General features: G+C 37.7%; 2 protein-coding genes across 5 annotated transcripts in view; one reads left to right on the top strand and one right to left on the bottom strand.

Moving 5' to 3' along the window:
• LOC121897091 (apoptosis facilitator Bcl-2-like protein 14) overlaps positions 1-4,119 on the bottom strand; it is a 7,607-nt gene extending 3,488 nt beyond the window's left edge. For 3 of the 4 annotated variants that reach the window (XR_006096178.1, XR_006096177.1, XM_042411385.1), the window contains exons 1-4: positions 3,568-4,119; positions 1,469-1,688; positions 1,112-1,150; positions 844-942 (exon numbers count right to left, since the gene is read on the bottom strand). Coding sequence is in view for 1 of the 4 variants with exons in the window: in XM_042411385.1 (XP_042267319.1) it covers positions 844-942; positions 1,112-1,150; positions 1,469-1,688; positions 3,568-3,600 (391 nt within the window). In the remaining 3 variants the exon portion in view is untranslated. The other variant, XR_006096179.1, reaches the window with a different exon arrangement.
• A 1,495-nt stretch (positions 4,120-5,614) lies between these two features.
• On the top strand, positions 5,615-8,378 carry LOC121897090 (P2Y purinoceptor 3-like). Its single transcript, XM_042411384.1, has 2 exons — positions 5,615-5,699; positions 7,046-8,378. Exon 2 carries the CDS (start codon positions 7,059-7,061, stop codon positions 8,052-8,054), a length of 996 nt encoding a protein of 331 aa, XP_042267318.1. The 5' UTR covers positions 5,615-5,699; positions 7,046-7,058; the 3' UTR covers positions 8,055-8,378.
• Positions 8,379-10,004: the final 1,626 nt, after the last annotated feature.

Raw genomic sequence — 10,004 nt, 5'->3', positions numbered from 1 at the left:
ATTAGCTACAGCTGATCAATCTGTCTCTCATTTTAACCAGAGACAGTTAGCTAAACACGAGAAGCTGCTACCTGCATGTTTTCTATTGATCTTTGCTAATAAAATACAGTGAGGAGACATAAAAGCTTTGATGAAGAGATATTATTTATTTTACAGGTCCCTTCGTTTTATACTGATTTCCTGGACATTTTCTGAGTAATTTGCTGGTCTATAACTGTTGATCTTTGGGACATTTTTACAGAGAAGATGCTACAATTTGGTACAAATTATAAGGAAAAACAGAAAAAAGTGTTTAGTTGTTCCCACTCATTATGTTTGGGTTCATATGTAGTCGTTAATTTGAAAAAATCTTAATAATGTAGACTTTTGACAACTCTTTGACAGAAAATACTCGTACACTTATGTGTCAAACGATATATTAGCACATTATTTTTTTTCCCAATAATTTCCTTAAAAGTATCTGCGGTGTAACTGTTAATTCTTAGGACATTTGTTGTTGTGCAATTTCAAAGTTGTGCAATTTGGTGGCGTTTTGAAGGAACAACCTAATATGTAGTTTGACACAAAAAAACTACACACTGAAAACTTACCAACTAAACCAACTTAACACTTTCTTCTGTTTTTTCTTATCATTTGTACCAAATTGCACCAGCCTCTCTGTAAAATGTCCTAACAATTAACTTTTAAATACCTGATAATTAATCAAGGAAATTAGTATAAAATTAAAGGACCTGCAGCAAGAGATTTGTTAGTGTTGGACTGGAACCAGCTATCAGAGTCGATCCTTATTTAAAACTAATTTGTATCAAAGAATATCAGTTTATCACCAGGTGGGACGCTCACCATCATGGTCTTCCACATCCACCTCAGGGATCGGTGCTGAGTCAGCGATCTGCACCAGCCGGTCCGCCACTGTCGTCCGCGTTGTGTCCGGAAATTCATCTGAGAACACATTAAACCCTCTGTTTTCCTCAAATATTACAATAGGAACTCTATAACATAGAGTAAATGTGAGTACTAATACCAAGTGTTTTGATATGAAATTATCCATGTGGAAAAACTCAACTAGTCACTAAACAAATACAACATATATGTTCACGTGTTCACTTACCACTTTGCAGCACTAGTCTCTGAGGCTGGAAAGTTGGCTCTGTGTGGTCAGCAGAAACAATATAAATGTTTTGGACACATTGATCGAAGCAGAACATCGTTATCATCATAACGTACACCACTTCGTTACTGATGAGAGTTCATCCAAACAGACAGATACTTGCAATTTGGTTTTACAGCAGAACCAAAGTACAAACTTTGACTGTTTAAATCTTCTGTATACTGCTCTGTAATACGCCAACAAACATCAATAAAGAAGAACTATCACACTACACTGATATTTTTGAATTATAACCCTAATTATATACTTTCTATATTCTATAATGTTAAAAAAAAAAGAATAAAAACTGCTGTTTACCTGTCCGTCCTGACCTGAATTCCGTCTCTCCGCTTTCATGATCTGTTTCTATGTGCGTGTGATAAGCGCCGCTGGATAGGACTAACCCCGCCCTTAACCTCCGCTGTGACCTCTGCTGTGACCTCTGCTGTGACCTCCTGGAGCAGTACTCCTCGAGCAGCAGCATCACGTCACTCTTCTCCATGCCCCCCGCAGCCAACCTCCACGCCATTTTCAACAGCTGGAACACAGAAATGACACCATGAAGCTGCTTTTACTCAAAAAGTCAAGTCAACCAAGATGCTTTACAGAGAAATATAAATATAATGAAACAATTAAAACTAAAATAAATAGATGACTGTAATGACTGTAAAACTAAAACAACTGTATCTTCATATTTGTAACGTCAATTTCAGTTTGAGTCACTTGGTCGCCTCTTTAGTTTGTAGTTTTAACACGTTTCTACAACCCACTGAAGGTTACCCAGAAATCCACTCAGATCAGATTAATCGTTTGTCTCTACAGGTGGACATGAGTAATCCTCCTTATAGACAGCAGGAACGTATCTCACATACTAAAATACGTCTGTAGTAAACAAATGTATAATCCAAATAAATGTATTCCAAAGGTCTAAATTAACAACCCAAAAAGGCTGCAACACCAGCAAGGCAACCTCCATCCTTCAATAACTGCTGAATAATGAGCTTTTTACATCTGACCTCTACATTACAACACCAGGAGGCGCTCTTTACCAATAATGACATAGTAATACAACCACAGTATACTAACAACTAACCGCAAATACTAACACAACTAACTTTAACTGTAATTTACAGAAAAAATATTTCACAAGATTCAAGATTTGATACAATAGTTAATATAACAAGCTTTTAAAATACAACACATTGTTAAAGATGAAACCAGTGGTTTCCAACCTTTTTGGCTTTTGACGTCTTACAAAAAGCAGTGTGTAGTCGGGGTCACATTTCACATGTCTATGAGTTGTTAACAGCTCCACCAAATAGTGATTTTTCCCTCTAAACTTCTCACATGCTTTCATTTCAATAAATGTTCAAATGATCCAATATTTCAGCAAAAATCAAAGATTAGAGAAAAAGTCCAAAAACTGAAAACAGATTTGTGTATCAGAACTTTGTTTTTTCTTCTTTCCTCTCCCATTAATCATCTCACGACCCCTCAGATTTATCTGCTGACCCTTTGGAGGGGCCCCGACCCCTAGGTTGGGAACCACTGGACTAAACTAGCTAACTGTATATAAAGTAGTGTAAACTAGCTCCACCTCCAGCAGCTACAACAGTAACATGCTGCTCTAACACTGATGCTTCACTATTAATAATCTAATGATGTCATATATAATAATATATCAGTCAGAGGGACCAAACCACTACTTTTACTGCAATACTTTAACTACATCAAGCTCATAATACTTATGTACTTTTACTGCAATACTTTAACTACATCAAGCTCATAATACTTATGTACTTTTATTTAAGTAGGATCTTTAATGCAGGACTTTTACTTGTAATGGAGTATTTTTACTTTGCTGTATTAGTACTTTTACTTAAGTAAACACCATGTGTGTTACAAGCTGAAACTTATCTGAAACATTAATTACTTTCACTTTACTCTGTGTCAATGAAACTGACTGTTGCGTTAAACTGAACCGCTGAATGTCACGTCTGCAGTCTGATAACTAACTAACAGCTCAAAAACTGTCAGCAGCACCGTTCAAATCATTTCCAGAGTGTTAAAAACGATATTTTTAGGTTGCACTTACGTTGAGTGTTTGTCGCCGCAGCTGTTTCCTGAACTCACAGTTATATCTGAGACAGATGCGGAAGTACGGCTCGTAAATCAAACCAAATACAAAGTCGATAGCGGCCGTTTAATCTGCAGTTCATTAACTGACGGTTACTGCAACAAAGGTTCTGCTTCCTGGGTTAAAAAGAGAAAGTGTTTACCGCGCAGATAAGAGGTGTCCAGGGGCGGATTTACTGATTAGGGGCCCGCGGGACAATGCGAGCACAAAATAAACTTTCACCTCAACATTAGCACCAAATAAAATAAGTAAATAATGCAATTAAAATAAATCCATTTACATAAACATATGGTTTCATTTCCAAAGTGTCCATTTTCTGTTAGAGGTAGATTATGTCCATCTTTGCTGTCTGAACATCAACTTGTATTATTCTGACTAACTGAATGCAAACCTCATTTGGAAACTTTTGGGAATTGTTTATAGCATAATTTTTGTTGGCAGGTGAGATTTGGCCATCTTCCATCTAAATGCACTCCTGAATCCTTGCTGAATGGTGCTGTGATGATGCAAGCAACCACAACACGAAATGCAACAATTGGTCCAAATCACAAGCGGTCTGTTGATTTGGTCATTACATGCGGAAAAGTTGCGGTAATTTAACAAAATTGCAAGCTCTCACAAATATTGTGGAGATTTCTTGAATTTGTGTTAATTATTGCAATCACAAAATTGCGATCTCCTGGAGGGACTGATATGGACTGTATTTCTGTCATTAAGCCCTACCTGTTGTTTAAACTGCGCTAACACCAACATATAGACAGGTTTCTGAGTGACATCATGAGATTTACAGGAACTACTAATGTCACTTTATTGTTTTCATTCTAACGTTACTTTATTGTTTTCATGCTGTCACTTTATTGTTTTCATGCTAACGTTACTTTATTGTTTTCATGCTGTCACTTTATTGTTTTCATGCTAACGTTACTTTATTGTTTTCATGCTGTCACTTTATTGTTTTCATGCTAATGTTACTTTATTGTTGTCATACTAGTGTCACTTCATTGTTGTCATGCTAACGTTACTTTATTGTTTTCATTTTAACGTCACTTTATTGTTTTCTTGCCGACGTTGCTTTATTGTTTCCATGCTAACATTACTTTGTTGTCATGCTAACGTTACTTTACTCTTTTGATGCTAACGTTACTTTATTGTTTTCACTTTAACGTCACTTTATTGTTTTCTTGCCGACGGTGCTTTATTGTTTTCATGCTAACATTACTTGTTTTAATGCTTCTGCACTTTCAACCTGTGCTGCTGATTGATGGTTTGGGACACTTACAGTTCATTTCACACCTGTAGGGCTAACTTTATGTAGTCTATGTAAGCACTATCACTGCTGCTTGTTACTTAACTGTCCGACAGATGTCTGTCTCAGGTGTGTGGCAAAAAGAAAAAGTTTCATAAATGCTTAAGTGTCATACAAATTCAAAACAGTAATTTTCCTGGTTTCCAGCAAGTTGCTTTATTTCTAAATACTGAAAATGTCTATATATAAGCTATTGGCTACGTATCTTCTGCACTCCTGCTGCACAAACATCCTAGATTGTAAACAGAAACCCATCTATAGACCTATTTGGGAACCAACATGATGAGAGAAAAATAAAATCATCAGAAGAGCAAAACCCCATAAAAGCTTATCAATGTGCTGTTGTAATGTTAGCTACAAGTAGGTGCTGCTGTTCTCTTTCAGACCTGTTTTTAGCTGATATTTATTTACATTTTGGCAAATTAGCTCTATTAAAAGTGCTGAATTAGCTATTACTAGCTCCTGTTCGCAATGTACCCACGGATGTACAGACAACTCTCACTGGCTTACTTTGACACTGAAGGAAACTTAAATATGTGCTGTTTCTTAGGCAAGTTCTGAAGCCTCTTTTTGCTCTAATTTCTAAGTGAGAGCTGATAAAATGCAGTAGAAGGACAAGAGGAGCAGCAAGTTCACTGAAAAACAGTGATGTTCAAATTACCACATCTACAAACAGGCATGCAGCCTGAATGGGGCTTTAAAGCATCTTTACTAATACCGAGTTTGACTGCACATCAAATAGGCCATGAGGACAAAATCTGATCCATTAATGCCTTGCTGAAGTGTTTTAAAGCAAAACCCTGCACCTTCTACCTTAGCTGCTCCGGATAAAAACATCAGGTAAACACAGTATGTAAATATAATGTCAGAAAATGTCAGCCGCTCCCTCACAAGTGCAGCTTTTCCAGAGACATTTGCATGCTGGAGAATGTTTCACAATCAGAAAACAAAGAGTCCACCTCCACCCACAAACAAATGGACCACCACTCTATGCAAAGTTCATCCGGGAGGGTCTCGTCGTCTCTCTTTTTCAAGTGTAAAGGATGAGGAGGAGTAACAGAGAGACTCTTCACAGCACAGAACAGACATCCATCTTCCTCCTGAAGGTCAGTTCGTGCTCAGGTTTCTGCAATTTGTCTCAATAAACAGACCGAGAGTCAACTAGATGAAATACTAAAGTTTATGGGGATGTGAGAAGCTGCATTTCTGTCTGTAATTGAAGACACATTCTGGATTTTGATGGTAAATCTGCCACCACATCGTGTCATGACAGATTGGAACATTAAGATTGGAGATTGACAGGTTAGCAACAGTAACAATTGACCTTAACGGAAGGTCAGTTGTTGAGAGTCAGAGAAGTAGATCTGGGAGTCATCTGCATAGAAATGAAAACTGAGATGATTTTTATACTGTAAATTGCGATTTATCTGCTTTAACTACATATAATAATGAGATGTTTAGTTTCGAAACCACGTGTGTTGTTTACAGGGGCTTTAGAAATATCACCCGAGCTCCAAATATGCTAAAAAAAGTTCTGCATGTATGTGTTGATGTCTTTAACTGCATAGTGCGGAGCCCAGGAGCTGTCACGGCAACTCTGTCTCCCAGAAATTACGTTCATATACGATTAATGTTTTCTTAGAAACGTAATGTAATTAAGTTTTCTCTCAACATAATAAGAAAATGTTTTTAAGTAATGTATTTGGCAAGTTGCAAAAATGTTGATAGTGGATGTCTGAAATGGTTTTTTTATACTAAAATATCTGATCTTGCAGTACAATCTCTGCCAGTAGAAACAACAGCAATATTAAACTTTTTATGGTTGTGTTTAGACACTGGCAGCAGGTTAGAGAAAGATCACGGACTTGGTTCAATACAGAAAAAGTCTACAGTGACTTGAAGCAGGAGACATGACGTGTTTATTAATATTCAAGCCACACCACCATCTTTAACCTTAACCAAACTGCTGTTATTGTTTAAAGAGTGCTGGATCTTGCATCTATCTATGTTGGATTTAATATAGTTTGATTTGGCCTTAGATCTGTGATATACTTCAGGTTTTGGTTGTTAAACACAATCTTGTGTTTCATATGTGTAGCATATGTGTAGCATATGTTGTAGCATCTTGTGTAGCATATGTTTAAGGGATCTTCGAGATCCCTTAAACATATGCTACAGAATAACAGACTCACAGTGAAAACTTTGATCATACTGCGGATCATCCAGTTCATAAAAATGTAGCTTCTGGAGCACTTTATGAATGCTTTGTTCATCGTCGTCTTCAAACTAATGTCTGACTGAATGCGCCACACCAAAGACATTTGATGAGGGAAAAATATATAATATAATATTACTGGAAATCAAGAGAATGAATTACCAAATCATAAATGATTATTGTGCCCTATGGAGAAACTCTATAGTGAATAAATTAATAACTCCCTCTTCCTTCTAGGAGACTCATCACGATGGGAAACCAAAGCACAACATCAGTGATATCGTCCAACAATGCGAGCAACATCAGCATCAGCGGCAATGATACTCTCGGTGGAGGCCAGGCACCATTTGGCATCCCCTCTTTTTGGTCCTTTGTTTTCTCTACGGCCAGTGTCACAGAGGTGATGAGTCACTGTCACTTACAAAGTGGCAGAATGAGCTGGTTCGGAATCAAGATCTTCTTGCTGGTGAGCGCCCTGCCGGCTAACGCAGGTCTGATGTGGATGCTGATGAGCAGGAAGGGAGCGATGACAGCGTCTGAGGTTCTGGGCGTCAACGTCTCCGTCATGGACATCCTCTACTGCCTCGGCCTGCCTCTGGACATTTACACAACCGTACACGAGAGCTCTGAGACGACCCACTCTGTCAATGAAGCCCTCTTCGCTCTGAATATCTTTGGCTGCCCGCTGCTGTTGACCTTCATGTGTTTGGAGCGTTACATGGCGGCAGCTCGCCCCGTCGCCTACATGAAACTCGGGAGGCGGGAATACCGTGTCGTCTTGTGTGCTTGTGCCTGGCTCCTCACCGTGGCCGTGGCGCTGTTAGGATATTTTGTTGGCGTGCTCACCATCGCTCTGTACCTGTCCATCGTTATCTCTGTGCTGTTCCTGGTCATGCTGCTGTGTCTGCTGGGTATCGTGCGAGTGTTGTGTCAGAGCGGGCCGGGCGAGGGTTCAGGCGCCAACGTGCCGCTGAAGAGACGAGCTCTGAAGAACATTGTGGCTGTGATGGTGCCGTCAGTGGTGGCGTATTCTCCTCTGATAGCTCTGGTTCCGTTCATGGCGATGAATGTGTCCAAACATTCGGAGAACATCAGCCCTGAGCAGTGCAACATCCTGCAGTTCCTGCTGGCATTCCCAAACTTCGGCCTGTACATCGGCCCGATGTTCTACCTGTCCCGCTTCAGACAGGTGAGCTGCTGGAGGAAAGAGAGGCAAACACCAAACTCCAAAACACAGGCAGAGTAGAAATAATTCAGATCATAACCTCCGAAATATAATATTATATAATGCTTTGCTTATTTAATTCAATCATATTATGTAAACCAGTAGTCATTTTAAAGGAATTGATCAACATTTTTTGAAATACACTTGAGAGTGACATGAGAAGATCAATGTCATGTGTGTGATCAGTACAAAGTTGGAGTTAGCTTAGCATAAAAACTGGAGACAGCAACTCACTGTTTAATCTGTACATAGTCAGTGGTTAGCCTAGCTTAGCATGCCACTCTGGAGGCAGGTGGAAACAGGTAGCCTGGCGTAGTCTAAAGTGAAAAAACGCCTGCCACCATCTTTATAGATCATTTATTTACATAATGCATCTTGTTGACTTGTAAAAGTACAGATATTTATACTAATTTTTTATTAAAAAATAAATAAATAAAATAAAAATATGCAAAATGGCCCCAGAAGATAGATCTAATTTGAACAATTTATACTGTTGGTAGTCTAATCTATGACAATGCATATTTTATAAAGTGATGTGTTTTACGTATGAAGTAAAGTAGAAATATCTAAAAACTGTACTTAAGTACTGTACTTGAGTACTTAGTTACTTTCCACTGCTGGTATTTGACAGATTGATAATAGATACCAGTAAATATTACAGCACCTTAATCTCTCTTAAACCAGAAACTGTCTTATATGTGTTTATGTACGAGTAAAATAGATAACATACATCAGGCTAGCTGTTTCCCTCTGCCTCCAGTCTTTATGCTAAGCTAGGCTAACCATATCCTGACTGTGAGAGAGAGGAATAAAGTGTAACAGTCACTGGACCTCAAACAAAGATGGAGAGAAGTCACGACGAGCTGAGAACAGATCACTTTAGAGATATTATACATAGAATATTATACATAGATAACAATATTCATAATATATACATAACTATACAATATGTATTATTTATAAATGATAGATATGGACAACAAACAGAAGTAGGTGTGATATGACGATGAGGCTCATAGTTAAGTTTCAAAAACAGAAATTTTCTTTTTTTCACCATGAAGTTTGTACAGAAAAACTTTATTTAACATCTTAACAACCTACAATATAAATAACCTCAATGTAATGTAAATGTACCTTTGTTTGTGTTTGTGTACATTTTAAAATAAAATTAATTATAACTGAACTTTAACAGATTTTATTTTATGAGCCTTTTTTTTAATTCATCCTTTAATTTTTTTTTTGTGTTTTATTTCTGAGTCAGGAGGCAACGGACCTGGAAAAATGTTTTACATGTAATTCAGGGAAAAAATGCGTCATCTCCGACCTGCTCAGCTCACAAAACCAAACATGCAAATATTTCCTCTGTAAAACACAAAGTGGGCGTCATGTTTCAGGCTGAGCTGAAGTCAGATGAGAAAAGCTGCAACAAAACAAACTGAGGTTTAACTGTGGCGAAGAAAAAAACAGATTATTTTATTACCTAATAAATGTTTGGTTATTCAAACTTCTGTAACGGTTTATTTTACAGGTACTTTTTTTATACTAATGTCCTGGAAATGTAAATGTTTTTCAGTTACTTGCAGAACAGTTTGGTGCAATTTGGTTTTAAGTTGGTTTGGTTGGTAAGTACCCAAAATATATATCTGGGTTCATATGTGGTCCTTAATTGCAAAAAATCTTAATAAAAATAGATTCTTAAAGGATTTGGCTGGTGATTTATATTTTTTCTAATAGTCAACAAATCTCATGTTTGGATCCAAACCAACAATGAACTGATCTACTAACAGGTATTGTGTGTGTATCCAAAGCCTGATATATCTGATTCCTCTGTGCCGTAGACCTCCGTTGTTGTCCAGAAACTGTTAGAAACACGTCAATGAGACAACGCCGCACTGGGTGACATGTTCCTTCACCCTGAAGAGTGTAATTACTGTAGTCTGTTTAGAAATGTCTACAAACAGCACTTGCACT

Source organism: Thunnus maccoyii, chromosome 5, assembly GCF_910596095.1.
Source record: "Thunnus maccoyii chromosome 5, fThuMac1.1, whole genome shotgun sequence".
NCBI lineage: Eukaryota > Metazoa > Chordata > Actinopteri > Scombriformes > Scombridae > Thunnus > Thunnus maccoyii.
This window is presented reverse-complemented; position numbering and strand designations above follow the sequence as displayed.

Coding starts and splice junctions, on each gene's coding strand:
- LOC121897090 (XM_042411384.1), top strand. CDS start 7,059: ATGGGAAACCAAAGCACAACATCAGTGATATCGTCCAACAATGCGAGC.